Source organism: Aphelocoma coerulescens, chromosome 3, assembly GCF_041296385.1.
Source record: "Aphelocoma coerulescens isolate FSJ_1873_10779 chromosome 3, UR_Acoe_1.0, whole genome shotgun sequence".
In the NCBI taxonomy this organism is placed as follows: Eukaryota; Metazoa; Chordata; class Aves; order Passeriformes; family Corvidae; genus Aphelocoma; species Aphelocoma coerulescens.
In genome coordinates this window covers 88,116,322-88,132,390 of record NC_091016.1, presented here as the reverse complement: position 1 = coordinate 88,132,390, position 16,069 = coordinate 88,116,322, and the positions used below count along the sequence as shown (strand labels likewise).

The window sequence follows — 16,069 nt, the reverse complement described above, 5'->3', positions numbered from 1 at the left end:
AACATTAGGGGAAAGACATTGTATTCCACTATGAATCTCCAAGATCATCTGGACCCTGTACCTATTACTCTGGAACTATGCAGTGTTTAGTACTGGTGGCTGTTAAGGAGCAGTGCAGTGATATTTCAAGAGAGGAGGACAAATAATTTGTAAATACACTGGATATCTTGAAGGTGTTTTTCCTATACTGAAACAATTAAATACTAAAGTGGGAAAAGCACAAATAAAGCTGAAATCTTCCCAAACTGGGCAGGTTCTGGATCCCACAGCTCAAAGTGATCTGTCAATACATTTTCTGTAATTATATCAGAAAGCTCTTTCCAGCTCTGATGGCTCGTTGGATGGGTCAGTGGAGCCCGGCCAGACAAACATAGTTTCATGATGAGTGCTAAATCTGAGTTGTTTCTGGGGTCAGTGGGGCATGATGTCAGCTCTGTGGGGAGAACATAATTTCTCAGTGACAGCAATGATGAGTGTTTCCCAATAGCAGGTTGTGATCTCTCCCAGTGGTGTCCTTGGGATGGTTCAGGGGGAGGCTGTGAAGCATTTCATACTCGTGAGGGAGCAGTCAGCTGCCTTTAATTGCTGACTGCACTCAATCCTTCTAGGGCAGAGGTTTGTATATTTGTATCAGCAGCCAGTAACTATAACCTATTCTTGTTCCTTTGGCCAGCAGTAGTTAACCCATCCTTGGCTAGTTAAAGACTGGGAAGTCTGGTGGGGGGGAAAAGAGGATGAAAGGGGACCACACAAATAGAGGTTAGGCCAAAAGAGAATTAAACTCTCAGAAAGTTTTAGGATTTTTGTCCCAACCAAGGGGAATGAGGGCCCATTGGAATTGTGCTACTGTCTACATCTCTCTGCCTTGCAACAGAAGTGCAATGTCTTCAGGAGTTCTGAGGAGTTTTTGTGATCCCCTCCCAAACCAATGCTAGATGAAGACTCAGGGAGGAGCTGCTGTAGTGCTCTGTTTCTGAAATCTCACTGACAGCAGTGTTGTTTTCTGATCCATAGGTCCAGAGGATGGCATAGCAATAACGTCACTGTCCAGGGAGCTGGAGTCCTTCCTCGCCTGCCTGCATGCTGCTTGAACTGATCCCAAGCCTTTGTTTTTGGACTGAAGAAACCTGAAAACCTTTCTCTCCTAATTCATGAGCCAGCAGGATGTGGTCGCTGTGCTTTCAGAACGCCTGCTTGTAGCTGCCTACAAAGGCCAAGTGGAGAATGTGGTGCAGCTTATCAACAGGGGTGCCAAGGTAGCAGTTACCAAGGTAACGAGAGAAAAATGCTTTGCAAGAGCCCTGGGAACTAATGTAACTCTTCTAAACCATTGTCTGTGAAAATGCCCTCCTAGCTTTACCAACTTGAATGTGACTGAAGTTAGTGTTCAGATTTCCTTAAAGTTTGCATTTAATAGCTCATGCAAATTTGCAACGTAGTGCACATCTTGTGTTTGTACCCTTTGCAGTGGGTGCAGCTGTGATGAACACTTAGTCCTTGGAAACATGGTGTGTCGACAGAGCAGAGCAACATTTTTCAAAGCATGCATTGACTTCTGAACATTGTGTGACCTGATGAATGCAGCAATTCATCACTGTCAAGAGAAGGCGGTTCAGGGCACCCATCTCCCCGGGTGAGGGGATGGGGAAAAGCCACCTCTTGTGGCAGGGTAAAGGGACACTGAAAGTGTTTCTTGTTGCTGAAGTCTCTTGGTGCAGCAGCCTCACTTATACCCAACATCATTATTGATTTGTTCTGTGTAGTTCCTTAGTCAGTTTCAAACTTGGGGGTTGCAAATTGTGTTCCCCATACCTTTGCGATAAAGTCAGAGTCAAAGGATTTCTGCTTAGATACAAGAGAGTTCAAACTGATGCTTACCTATTCCTAATGCTCAACATGTTATAAATAATACTGTCTTAGAAAAGATGAGATGTAATTGCCTGTTGCAAGAAGGTTTTATCAGCAAAAAACCTTAAAACGGACTAGGTAAGTTAAATCTTTAGAACTGTAACATAAAATTTGGGGTGTGCTGTTTTGATGAACTGTTGTTCTCCATCCTATCTGTATTTGTGTTTCCATATTAGTTTTGAACATTCCATATATATGGGAGCTAATATTTGCAGATAGAAAGCACATTTGATAAAAAGAGGAAAAGACAGAATACTTATCTGTCAGTGACAGTTGTTTTCAGTCCCTTCACAGTGTTTGAGATGTAGATAATATTTATTTTGAAAGCTGGAGTGATCCAAGGACAACCTGTGTTTGTAAGTTTTGTTTGCCAAAATAACTATCCTCTTGTTGGTAGATACAAAGCACAGATGTAGTAAGCGTGAATAGTCTCATGTAGATGCCTGCCTGTTTGGATCTGTTGTCCAAGCAGCTCTGTAGCTGATGAACAGCTATTAAAGGTAGTCAGTAACAGACCAGGAAATACTGACTTACACATACCTGAATGGTAGCTCAGGGTTTTGTGGTTGTGTTTTCTTTTGTCTGGCTTTCTTTTCCTTGTTTTTTTTGTGATTTTTAGGATGATGAGCTTTGAGGCTGCTGAGGGACCTCTGCTAATTACAATAAGAAACAAACAGTGTAGATTTGACTTTGAAACACAAAATCAGGTTAATTTGATATAATGCAGATTTCCTAGAGTTGACAGGTTTTTGTTTCCTATATGACATAAGTGGCTCCCTTGCTTTGTTGTTCTACCCTGTGTGGAAAATCAAAACAAAGCTCATTTGGCAGTGAAATCGCAGCAGGTGCAAAGTGCTGGAGTTTCTCTTGGAGAGATGTGCTTGCCAACCATGCTGGAGAGCTGTGGGCTCTGAGGCCATCCCTGTAGCTCACCTGGTACTACAGCATTGTAGCTATTCTTTCCTAGAAGTTGTGGGTCATCCTCGTGGAGCCCAGAGAGGGAAGATGACAGAGGTTGTCCCTGTTGTCATGCTGGATGCATCCCAGCACACTGACAGACAGTACAGATGCGGTACTTGGGTAGCCTGGTGACAAGCCCTGTTCAGAAGAGATGAAGTCAGATCTGCAAGACTGTGGAGGAGTGCACAGAGGAGCAGAGTCTCTCAGAGCAGCAGCCAAGGCTGTACTATATACAGGGTGTTTTGGAGGCGCACACACACTTTCTCCTCCCACGTTGTGAGCCAGAGAGAGCTGAGCCCAGTGCGAACAAAGAGGTGTGAGACCAACCTGGTGCCCTCACCAAAGCCCATCTGTTCAGGCTCTGTAGTGTCCTGTTCAGGCATACACAGCGTGGAGTTTGCATGGGGCTCTCAGCCAGCCAGCCAGCTGCATAGGGAGGGCATGTGCATAGTTGCCTACAAAAGGCTGTATAAACATGCCCTGGAAGAGCTTGGCTTGCTAAGCTGATGGCACACATAGGCTGGAAGGAGAAAGAGCTGTTTAAAGTTGAGGACAAGGCTGTCACAAGAGCAAGGATGTAGAAATTAGACTCAGGTATATTTGAACTGGAAATCTGAAGGGGTTTTTTAGCCATCACACCAACAGGTTCTTGTGGAATCTTCCAGTAAGCAGAACAAGTGCAAAATAAGAACAACTTTCAGGATAGGAGTTCTTAATTTTAGAAGGGAAATTAGATGGCAGGCGTTTTGTAGTGCAGTAAAACATACCAAGCTCTCAGGTAAGTTGAAACTCAGAACCCTCTTCTCCCCCAAAATAAAAGTCATTGCACAATGAAGCATAAAAATAAATTTATCCATGTGCATGCCTTAGTCCTGTTTTACCTGTATGTCTTCTGCTTTTATTAGTAGTTTTCAGTTTGTTCTGTCTCATTATAAATTGTAGAGGTTTGCTTCCAAAAAAAAAAAAAAAGGATTTGGTACTTGTCAAGCAAACTTCCTGCTGAATTCTCTGGGTTTTATTGAAGGAAGACACATGGAAACAAAGCTCTCTGGAGGGAAAGAAGAAGTTCCCATATCACAGTAGGCTTTAAATGTATTTCTGATCCGCATCTGTAAGCACAGACCAGTTGCTGTGAATAACAATGCAGAGCCACAGATTAAAGTGTACAGGATCTAGTGATAAATCTAGATTTATTTATTCAGAAAGGATTAATTGAGCATAGCTCAAGAAAAATGAAGGATATTTTCTGTAACAAACCAAGTACTAGTAAATGCTTTATAGCCGACTTGTCCAGTTCTATTTTTGTCCTGTATGGAAGGTCATATGATGTGGTTAATTGTTGTGTCAGTAAACAACAATTCAGCTGCAAAACAGTATTTCATTTTTGTCACTTCTGAGTAGATGATTTCAGAAAAAGGAGTAAGAATATGAAAGAAACAAAATCCAATGGAAAATACATGTCTGGGTGCTCACTTCAGCATTATGTTGAGGATGCACTTGTTTCATTTTGGCAGCATTACTAGCAAGGCATCTGTGCAGGTGAAGTCAACATGGAAATGTGCACCTCCTCTGACTCCAGTGAGGGACACTCGGGCTTGTTCCAGATTTGGGGCCTTTTAAAATATGTAAAGAGGAGCTGATGGCCCCTAGGTCACACTGGTGCCAGCAGTCTGACATCAGGGAGCCCACAGTGGGAGAGGGCTGGTGGCACTATGTGGCACATGCATTGAGCCCTTGTTGTGTTGCTGGACCTCTGCCGCCAGCCACACGGGGTTGTGGCCTAGGGCAGGTGTGGTGCTCAGCAGAGGCTTTGTGGCTCTGCTCTTCTCAAAGAGCACCTGCTTGGTCAGGGGCTCTGTTGCTGCTCTGCCTCTTATGACAAAGAGAGAATTTCCATTTTTCTGCCTTTTTGTCTGACATTCTTCACAGGTGTGAAATGTGTAGCTGATTCCTTTATGAAATGGGGAAAATAGCCTGAACAACTGGTCATACCTACCAGCTGATCCAACACACAGGTGCCCTTATCAAGTACTTTGGTGAATAAGCTGCAAAAACTGGAAAACTAAGAACTTAAGCCTTTTCTTCCAAGCAAGAAAGCTGGTCCCTTCTTTCAGTCCTTTTGTAGTAGAGCTGTCTTTCAGTGAAATTATTGACAGCTGCATCTTTGGCACAAAAGCACTGGGACTTTTGCTGAGCTGATGTGTCTTGCTGTCCTTCCAGGATGTTGTTGTCCTTTTCCTGACATGGGGGTTTGCATGGCCAGGTTTTGGTAGTGGGAAGGGCTACAGGTATGGTTTCTGTGAGAAGCTGCCAAAAGCTTCCACACGTGTGGCAGAGCCACTGCCAGGTGGCTCCAAGATGGATGTGCTGCTGGTCAAGGCTGGGCCAGTCAGAAATGGTGGTAGCACCTCTGGGATAACATATTTAAAAAGGAAAAAAAAAGGTAAAGAGAAGATGTAATTACAGCCAGGGAACAGCAGTGAGAATATGTGAGAGAAACAGCTCTGCAGACACCAAGGTCAGTGGAGGAGGGGGAGGAGGTTCTTCAGATGCTGGAGGTGAGATTGCCCTGCAGCCTGTGGTGAAGACCATAGTGAGGCAGCTGTGCCCCTGCAGCCCATGGAGGTCCATGGGGTTGCAGAGATCCAGCTGCAGCCTGTGGAAGCAGACCCATACCAGAGCAGGTGGATGCCTGACAGAGGCCTGTGAATCCATGAGAAACTTGTGCTGAAGCAGGTTCCTGCATTAAGATCAAAGCTATAAAATTGAATTCTGCAGAGAATGGATGATAATTCAGGAGAAAAGCCTCAAAGAAATGCAAAAGGTAGTGCATCTGTTTTGATTCAGTAATTGTTTGGTTTAATATTTGAACTAGTCATGTTATGAACACACCATATGGCAACACTTTTGTAATGCTAGGGTACTTTAAGTCTCAACTTCAGAGCATGATGAGTTCTTTAAAGGAGTCTCTCTTTTTCTTCTTTTTTAAGCTAAGGCAGAAACAAAAAATAAATGTATTTTGGTGCTTTCACATTTTTGCACTCCTTCAGTTTGAAAAGCTATTTGTGTCTGTTTTAAACAATAAATAAAGATAAATTAAAAGGGACTAACACACACTTAGGAACTTGCTGAGTGCCTATTGAGGTCAGTGAGAAGCTTTCTGCTGACTTGAGCGAGCAGGTTATTCATGGAGAACAGTCTAACAAATCAGCAGTGTGAACAATGTGACAGGACTTGGACTTTGCTTTCAGGCTTTCCAATAAAATGTGGACAGGCATGTTTTTTATGAGTGCAGAATGGATGAATAAATAACAGTCCTTGTGCATCACAAGGGCAGGGTGAGATGGAGAACTGAATGTACCTGCATAAAAGTACCTACATACATAAACACAAGGAAAGATCATGGAGCTTATGGTGCTAAGGCCCCCCTGTATGGATTTGGTTGTGGAGTGCATGTACGTTGGCAGCGATGCTAAGAGAATTCTGCTTTTAAGTGGTGCGTATCGACAGCTGCCTGTCAGTGTCTGGAAGTTAGAGCATGGATTGAATGCAAACAAAAACCTACCCTTGCATTTTACTGCTGAAGTTCATGTGGCTGTTTACGGTGCTGGGCTGCCACCCGAATACACGCCACAGCTACAGCAGTGTTTCACGGTGGCTGGAAGTTGCAGCCTTAGTCCAATAGGTCCCATTTATTTTGTCAATAAGTCCATGACACAGGACCATTTGTATGATTTGTTGCCTCATGAAGCAATTGTTTACATTTGAATAGAAGTCCAAATTGCCTTTTTTTTTAATATGAATGACTGCTTTATTGGTTCATTAATCCCAAGTTGTAGCAGTCTCTCATTTGTATTTGTAATAACCGCCAAATCATTGCAGTTCATATTTGGCAGTGCTCACAAGCTTCTAAGTCAGTAATCTCCATGTTGAACAGTCCCTGCGTTTGGTGTTGTGCCCTTGAAGTGAGCATCTAGGGGATGCTCTGGCTTGTATGTTTTCTTTCCTGCTGGGACCCTGGTGTGTATTCAGATAAACCCCCTCTTTGCTGCTGCATTGAGTGCAGAATGTCTTTATGGAGGAGATACACAGAGGCAGTTTTGTCTGTCTGTGTTCATCTCTCTGTCCCCTATATATTTTGGGTAGGATGAATTGCTGTGAGAGAAGAAGTTTGTGGGCTGTTGGTTTGACTTACAGACATGAAGGCAAAAGCAGCCCTGACTATTGCTGCTGTGGCATGGACTCGTTCAGTGCTTCTCTCCAAAGCTTGCTGTGTGCCAAGTTGGTCATCACAACATGAGTGGCACCCAAACTGCCTTGTCTCTTCCTCCCTGTTTGTTCTAGATTGGCATGTGCATGTGTATGTACATCCATACCTCCGTGTGTGTGTGTATGTCTGTGGGGATTTGATGTTTGTCCAGTGTTTCCTTGCCCGCACTGGAACAGTGTCCAGCTGTACTGCCCATCTCTACTCTCCTTTGGATGTTGCTGGGAAGAAAAAGAAAATCTGGCATTGCTGGTTCTTGCAGGGCTGTGATTAATCTTGAGATGATCAGTACTCTTCCAAAAGCCTGATGCTCTAATCAATGTAATATTCTGGAATTGATCCTCCTTCCCAGTCTCCTCTCCTGCCTAGCGTCATAGTTTTTGTTTATCGTGTCCCTTTAAAGTAGGAAGAGCTCAAGGACTGTATGTGTGCAGAAGGTCTGGTTCCTGACGCCTCTCTTCAGAGTTTCCAGTAGGTGAGATGCCTCTGAACCTATGTTTCTGGATAGAGAATCTGAAACACACACTCTGGAATGAAAATGATCCTTTAGTCTTTCAGCTCAATGATGCCAGCAATTGCCCAGGAAGGTGTGTTGGGTGAAGAAAATATGTCCCTTGTATTCAAATAAACTCCTATTCTGCTTTCATAGCTTACTTTTAACACAGTACCTTTAACTGCATGTCAGCATTTTTTCAGTGGTTAGAGCTGGTTATCTTACCAGAAAGTTTCCCTGCTGGAATATATATTCATATTGTTGACACTTTCCTTTTAAAGCACATGAGCTGGCTTCAAGTTGGGTTTGTTTGGGATTTTTCCTTCTCCATGCACAGATTGCTATAAATTGTTTTCATGGTGTATTAATAACCTTCTGGGAAGTGAGATAGATGCCTGGATTGGGTGATTTACTTATTGGCATTAAGGAATGTAGAAAGTCAGGACCTGTAAATCTGAGTGTGGTGGAGCACATGCTCAGAATCCAGACATATTGTTCATGGTCGGGAGTGATTTGCCAGTTTGGTATTTTTTTAAATTTTATTTTGTTCTTTTTTTTTGTTTCCTTTCTTTCTTTTTTTCTTTTTATCCCTGTGTTGCCTGGGGATTTTATGCCTCCTGCTGTTGAGTTAGCTGGAACAGCAATATAGCCCTGGCTCTCCTCCAGGCTGATGGAGAAGGAAGTGTGGTCAGTGCAGCTCAGTGCCCTTCGATACAGGGACAGGATTTTAGGCACCTGTGGCCAGATTGAGCCAGAGGCATCCAGGCAGGAGCCTGGATGGTGCCCAGGGGCAGTGGTGGCAACAAAAATGAGCCCTTCCTATGACTTTAGCAGGGCAAGAATGGAAGTTTTTAACGTGGGAATGTACTGCTGCTGCCAGCAGGGGACAACATACGGGTTTTGAGAGGCTCAAGTGTCATACTGTGGGTGAGGATTTTGTCCTCAGATCTGCCCCTTTAAGTCAATAACGTAGGACAATTAATCAACACTTAATGTTTCCGAAGCTCAGCACAACCAACCAGTAATGGCACAGACATCTTGCCTTCAGGCATTCTGTTGAATTCCAACTGTGTTTTTCCTTTTTGCTCTCAGGAGCCTGAGTTAACAAGGCTTTACCTTTATCTATGGGAGTATGGGGTTTGCTATATGAAAACAATTATGTCTTGAGCTTGGTTTATTATTTACTTGAAGTAGTTTTCTTACTGAAGGAGTTGCTTAAAATCTTAGAGAGCCAATGGTTGCCTTCTGTGTACTTCAAGCCACTAGTCAGACAGCTATTGAAGTGTTAGCCTCTTCTGTGGTTGAAGTATTAGGGCTGTTTATCTTCCTTTGCAGGGTAGATCATTGGGTGGAAAAATAGACAATAGCACCAGTAGTGAAGGAAAAGATATATAATAGATACAGGTGAAGAGTAATGTGACTTTTAATGTGATCCTCGCAAAATGCCTAGTGGAGAAAACAGCATTCTTTGTGATGATACCTTGTGAATTTAGCAATTGCTGGAATCCCATTTTCTTTATTGCCATTAAATAATCTGCAGTGAATAGTTTTAGTGTTGCTGTTTCACAGATCTTAAGATGTTTCACTCACGTTGAGATTTTAGAGAGAGAGGTAAAAATAAGTATTGTCTAAAAAAGCCTGGCAGATCTTTAGTGAAATGAAGTTGGTGGTCATACATGTGAGGTCACTTGGAGTGACTAGAGGTCTTCCATTCCTTTTCAGGGGAGCATCTGTCACGTGCAACAGTTCAGTACTTCTTATCTCTACTGCAAAGACAGTGCCCATTACAATATATGAATTAGCCAGCTATTGCAACTTGGCTGTACAGAGGGAAGGTGACAGCAGTTGACAGTTCTGTGCTCCAGAGGGACAGAAACAAAATGGTCATGAATTCTGCTCAGGCATGGACACAGAGCCAGATCTGAATTTGTAAGGAAGTACCCTTATGTGAATATAATACCCCTTTCGTAGAGTGTCATCGGGATAAACTGAAATGTTGCAGAAGGTGGAGGAGAAGTTTGCAGCTTTCACAAAACCAAGGTAAAGCCTTTGTCACACTAATACATGTCAGTTGATACTATTGCAGGTTTCAGAGAGTGAGGTACAAACAGAAGAATGATGACTATTCAGCTACCATGCATAAAAATTCATCTTAAGGTATTATTATTTTCTTTTCATTCATAGCATGGCCGGACCCCCCTGCATCTTGCTGCCCACAAGGGTCATCTCCACGTTGTCCAGGTTTTGTTGAAGGCAGGTTGTGACCTCGATATTCAGGATGATGTAAGTAGATACAACCTTCTAACTTGGGGTGGAGGGGAAAAGGTGATTTGCAAATAACAGTAGACCTTCAGTTCTTTGAAGTAGGATTAAATGAAAACAAAATCTCTCTCTCTACTTTCCAATTCAGAGATGTAACCTCTAATTTGGAGATGCAAAAGTGTATGGGAAAAAATGTAAAATGTGGTGGTTTTCAGTGAATAGCTTGGTCCTCTTGTTCAAGCTGCAGAGCTTTATAAGAGCTCTGCTTGTGCCAGGCGGGTGTGAGAGCCGTCATCTGCTGTTTCTTGTAGAAATGCACTAGGAGTTCATTGTGGGAACCCGCTGGAGGACATCAGGTAGGGGACACAGCCTGTTGTGATGTTTGCCTGAACTGGGAGATGCTTTTTGAGTAGACACACCCCTCAGCATCTAGAACAGCTGCCCGTAGCACAGTGCTGTGCCATGGGATGGCACCATGCTTCATGTGGGGGTGGTCACATCTCTGAGGTTGTTGTGTGGTGGGGCATCAGCACAAAAAAGCTTTGAATTTACCAAATGGTAGTTTGTCTTCATTTGGTAAAATATGTAAGTTACTGGAATTTCTTGGGTTTCTGTAAGAGTTGTTCTAATCTTGGACTGGGCTTTAAGGCACTTTGGAGTGACAGGTAACGTGGAATTAGTTCCCTCACTCTGGTGAAAAAAGGTGTAGGCTGAAATGTGCAACGGCAGTTAAATAGGCATGATTTCTTCAAATTAATCACTAACTTCTGATGGCACACTGGAAGAAGTTTGAGGAAGGGTTGCTTTTGTTCCCCCTGTAATATATAAGGTGGAGAGTCTTCACAGGCCATAGAGGTCCAAAGGTGTTAGTAGAGGCACCTGTATGACTGTTAGGACACTGGAAATGTCTAGGTGCCTTTTGAAAATGCCCTTGGGCATTTGTTTGCATCTAGAGAGTTAAATGTCTGTAGCAATTGGAAAACTGGTTTTTTCTCTGCATGAGTAGCTGATTCCCTGTGAGACAAGAGCAGTCTGCCTGACAAGCTTGGGGCTGGAGTACTGATGTGGCCAGCTTTCTACAGGGAAACTTATTTTTCCAGGAGGAAAATTTGCTTCCTGTGCTCTTTATTCTTTTGCTGTGCTCTTCTGTGAAATGGAGCAGATTTGCAAGTGGAATGGGAAAATCAGTTTATTCAGATGTATCCTAGGTATGTTTTTTGACTTCTCCCAGCAGAAATGATTCATTAGGTATTTAAGACAAAATTGCAGATACTTTACAAATACAGCCAGTTTTCCTGAGAAAACTGCTGCTCTAAGAAAGCAAGAGCTTCACCACTGATTTGGTCAAATTTGGTTTCTGTGGAAACTGTTTTTTGAATAAGTCTGGTTCATATGTTTTAATCCTCTAGGAATAAAATCTAGGCTGTTTATATGTAAACATGATAGCCATGATGAAAAAACAGTAAAGCAGTGTTCAGCATCATTTCAGTTCAGTGAAAAGTCTTGCTTGTAGAAATGCTCAGCTCATAGAAGACATGTTGTCTTGTGAGCTTCGCAGAGGCTTTGCTCACGACAATTGGATAGTGCCTCTAAATGTGGTGATTAATGTAAGCAGAGTAGATGCATGCTGGATTCATAGATACTGCTTCTTTAAAATCTATTTTGATGTGTAGCTTTGTATTTAGTAGAACTAGTAATTTGGTTGGGATTGAGGGGAGCCTCAGGAGTTGCTGAATCTCAAAGGGTATGTTTGGATTTGTCTTGGAGGAGGAGGAAGGCTAAAACTCCAAATGAAGATTTTTGCTTGCGATAGGTATTAACTAAAATATTTCTGCTTTCCTTTTACATAGGTCTTCAAAGAAGGTTCTCTGCTTATGGCTTCTCCTTGTATAATCCATTTTACAGTTTATGCCCCACAAAATATGTTTGTAGTCTCTTTAGTTGCAATCTATTGATTATACCTTCTGTCACTTTTACTGTGTACTTATGTGGCAGTGAAGGCATCTTAGTCTCAAGTGTTGATTAACATCTGTATGCTTCATTGCTGTTTTTCAGCAGGTTCAGATATGAAAATGCCTGTGTGTGGAGTATTATATTTCATTGAAAAGCAAATTATTTTGTTGATCTTGGTCTATGGCATTGTTGTGATAGCACACAAAAATCCAAAAAGATGACCTACATTTTATTTTTCAAAATAACAAGAGAAACCTAAACACTTTATTTTGGAGTTTTGATCAAATTCAAGACTAAGTTTTAATGTGCCAGATGATAAGCAGAAACTTAAAAGCTGCTAAATGTTGTGGAGAGATTAAAATGCTCCCTTTCATGTTCTACAGATATATTCCCAAAACACGGTAAGAGCCTTAAGAATTAGTTGAAGAATGACCTCCAGTGGCCTGGAGTGGGATTATTATGAGTTTCATCCGGTGGAGTCCAGCTCTGTAGAATACGCCACTCCGGGAGCTGACTCCTTCCTTCTCCCTGCCAATACTGACAACTCTTACTGGGATCCCAATGCCATCTCTGAATGGTCAATGAGTGTCCATACAGCACAAACCTCAGAAATAGTCCAGGAGAAAATTGTCCCGGTGAAGGAAATCAAGGATGAAAAAAATAAGAGAAACCAGAAGAGAAAGGCTAGGAAGGAACCTAGAAGATCAGAAAGAGAGAAGGAGGTTAGAACTCTCTTGCATCAGCCCTGCCCTGCGCCTGACGCCTGCTGCGTGCATGCTGCGGATCCTGGTGCGGCGCTCCGGCGTGGCCGAGCTCCCTGCGCTGCATGGCTGCATGGCCCGCTTGGCGCTCCCTGCTCTGCATCCAGTGCCCTGCCCTGTCTGCACCCTTGAAAATCTAACTGGGAAAACAAGTTGATTTAAAACAAAGGCTAGAGATCCTGAAATTTCCCTTCTGGAACCTCCAGTTTAAGAAGCAGAAAATTAGTTTCAAATGGAACAATAGCCCAGGGTTCATAACCATTTCTAGCTGAATGAAAATATGCAAAGGGGCTTATTCCTGTGGTCCCATTTCATATAAGCTGTAATTTGTTTTGTTCATGATTATTTTTCATGCCTTGATCACTTCTGCTGGACATGCATCATCATCGTTTATTGTGCAGAGTGAAGTTGTTCTTAATGGTGTTTCATGACTGCCTCTCTGTAGCAAAAGGGGAGGAGAGCACCACAAAGACATTGAGAAACATGAGAGCTTATTCAGTTCCCTTTGTGTACAGCTGCTTCAGGATATCCACATATGCTTGTATGCTCCTGCAAGTATTTAACACTTGGTTATATTTTAACTTCAGAATATTTTGATTCTGCTGTGAATTTAGTGGCTTGATTTTATATTATATGACTTTACAAGCACCATTTAGCACTTTGTATCAGGGATTGAAGCCATGAGTTTTTCCTGGTTATTTTGGTTGGTTGTTTTTTAGTTGGCCGAAGATGTGGATGCTCCATCCCTGGAAGTGTTCAAAGCCAGGCTGGATGGAGCCACCTGGTCTAGTGGAACGTGTCCCTGCCCATGGCAGGGGAGTTGGAACTAGGTGATCTTTAGGGTTCCTTCCAACCCAAACCATTTTATGATCTTGGTTCAATTCGCCTGTAGCAAAATAGTCTGTTGATTTCTGCAAACATGGAAGTGAAGAGGCAAAGTGTGACATGGGAGAAGGGCTTTAAAGGAGATTGTACAACTGTTGGATGCTCTGGAGAATAGGAATGTGCAGGAAAAAATGGGGTTATAGGTTGGGGTTTCTTTAATCAGAGAAAGGAAAAAGTAACATGTATTACAAACTAATGTAAACCAAATCTCATTAATTTGGGTCCGTAGAGTCTATAATAGAGACTCCAGTAACCCAGGAGAGCTGTCAGAAGTCTACCTGAGACTGCATTGGAAGTCACTTGTGTTGTTTCCTTTCCCTTGGGGTGAACTTCAGATGTAAATAGATGCCTGCCCGATTTCCAAGTGCCTGTTCCCAGTGGTTGTATCCACTGTTCTAAGATAGTCAGCACATGAGGAAGCTCAGGGAGATAGTTGCAAACACCAGGACACTGAGCAAATGCCACCAGCAGTGCCAACAGAGAAGTGCTAAACAAAGGGTAATGCTGAAGTCCATGGGGAAAAATCAAGATGTAGGTGTCTGCCTTTCTTCAGGACTCCCAGCCTGTAAGCCTCTCCTGGAAGCAGGTGTTTAAGCCCTCTGTAGAGAGCATGGTTTCCCCCTCTGGAAATGTACCTGCTGCTGTGCAGGAGCCCAGTTACAGGCAGAACTCTCAAATGTGCAGTCCTGCATCCTCTGCATCAGGGGATGCAGATTTCTATCCCAGTCTCCCAGTGTCAGCCTCTTATTATCCCAGCGAATACCGAGATTTTTTCCTAGAAGTGGAGAACTTTCAACACTGCAGTGCTATCATGGCAGGACGACCTGGGCGAGTACCGCTACCTCTGGGCTACTGTGGAAGAGCCAGTGGCCACCTCCTTTGCTGGCTTGATTTTGAAGGGTTGTGACCATACCAGCAACATGTGTGGAGCTTCTTCCATCAAGCATGTGACAAGGGCACTCACAGGGGCAGAGGGAGGAGGGGAGCTGCCTGCATTAGGGCTGTGCCGGGCCAGGGTGTGCTGTGCCACCGTGACACAGCGCCCTGTACCCACCTTGCAAGCTGACATGTCCAGGGTGTGGACACGTTGGAGTGGAATCCCCTGAGTTTGAATTGCCTTCAGGGCTGGGCAGAGTCTGAGGAAGGAGGTTTAAGATTCACCAGTATAGACCTTAGTGCCTTCCTTCTATTGAGCCTTTTTGGCTTTGGGCCCGTATCTGCCTTTGGGCAGACTGTTGTTTCTGTCAAGGTCATGTTTCTGTGACACGGCACTGGAGTTGTCTCTCTTCATTGTTACTGATCTGCAGCCTCTTCCTAAGGCATAAATCTCTTGCAAATAGGATCATAAATTGTGCCCAACATAATAGTCTGGACAGTTAATACACATTTACCGGTGTAATTGCTCTCTGAGCCTCTGGAACAGACCCCTAACGCTTTGCTAAAGGGAGAATTCTAGTGAGTGCTTTCAGAGATGGTTATTTTAGCAATTAATAAAAGGTACACAAGTCAGTGATTACACTGTCTGAAAATTCATGCTGTGAAAAAAACGCAACTCATCTGTTTTCTCAGACTCCATGAAAGACAAGGCAGGGATTTGCTCCATTGCTGATGGGGAGGGAAGGCAGGTTAGTGTGCAGTGGTGCAGGCACTGTTATTTATAGGATGACTGTGCCCTCCCTTGCCTGGGTTGCTCAGTGGCTGTTACACAGAAGCCATCACAACCTGGTGGTTCAGCTTCCACAGCACTTTAAGCAGTTTAATGTTTGTGCTGAGGTATAAGGAAACAGTGGACCAGGTGCTGCCCTGTCCTGCTGGCTGAGGGATCTGGTGGTGGTAGGGACAGACCCTCACCAGGACTCTGACATGTGCCCTCTCTTCACTGGGAGCTGCCTCAGTTGGTGAAACAAGGTTCGAAATACTCTTTGACACTCCCTGTTGCATGGATGAGGTATTTATTTTGTCAGGGTGTGGGTTGGACCTTACTCTTGGATGCTCTTGTAGGGAAGATATCAGCACCAAAGTCCATACCTTGGGCAGGAAGCACCTGAGCCTGCCATTTGTGGGACTTGTGTCCCTTCACCTATGTAGGCTTTCGTTTCAGAGACCAGAATATATTTTAGGACAAAGCTTAGGCATGGCTGAAGCTGTCCCAGTACTGCTCTGTATTCCCAGTGTATGGCCCCCCAGCATACGGGTTGGGATTACCAAGGGAGACCTGGTCTCTCAGCAGTGAGGTGTGCTGCCCACTTTCCAAACAGACAAATGTGTTTGTTTTAAATTTAAATGAAATGCTGTTAGAAGTAGCTGTCATATCAACAAAGCCCCAAAAGCTGAATAGTCTTTGACCTCACTGTGGTTACTGTGATGGGGACAGGAACAAGCCTTGGTTTAAACTATCCCAGTAAGAAGATCCTTAATTACAAACCAAATCCTGTACAGTCCCTTCCTGTCCCCAATTTGGTCTTCTCCAGAGTAATTTTCCAGGCTGTAAAGCAGTAGGAACTAACCATTCATTGTTCAAATTCCATCCACTGCAGTGGCAGTTGCTATTTTGTTTTAGTCTGTTTTATAATATCTTTT

At 43.4% G+C, this 16,069-nt stretch overlaps 1 protein-coding gene across 8 annotated transcripts in view; it reads left to right on the top strand.

Moving 5' to 3' along the window:
- Positions 1-16,069, top strand: part of ANKRD6 (ankyrin repeat domain 6) — an 89,616-nt gene that overhangs the window by 54,465 nt on the left and 19,082 nt on the right. For 5 of the 8 annotated variants that reach the window (XM_069011158.1, XM_069011152.1, XM_069011153.1 and 2 more), the window contains 2 exons: positions 1,015-1,271; positions 9,813-9,911. In XM_069011158.1, the coding sequence (XP_068867259.1) occupies positions 1,152-1,271; positions 9,813-9,911 (219 nt within the window). In that variant the 5' untranslated portion in view covers positions 1,015-1,151. Of the gene's footprint in view, positions 1-1,014; positions 1,272-9,812; positions 9,912-12,226; positions 12,566-16,069 lie in introns of those variants that run through there. The other 3 variants (XM_069011157.1, XM_069011151.1, XM_069011156.1) reach the window with 2 other exon arrangements.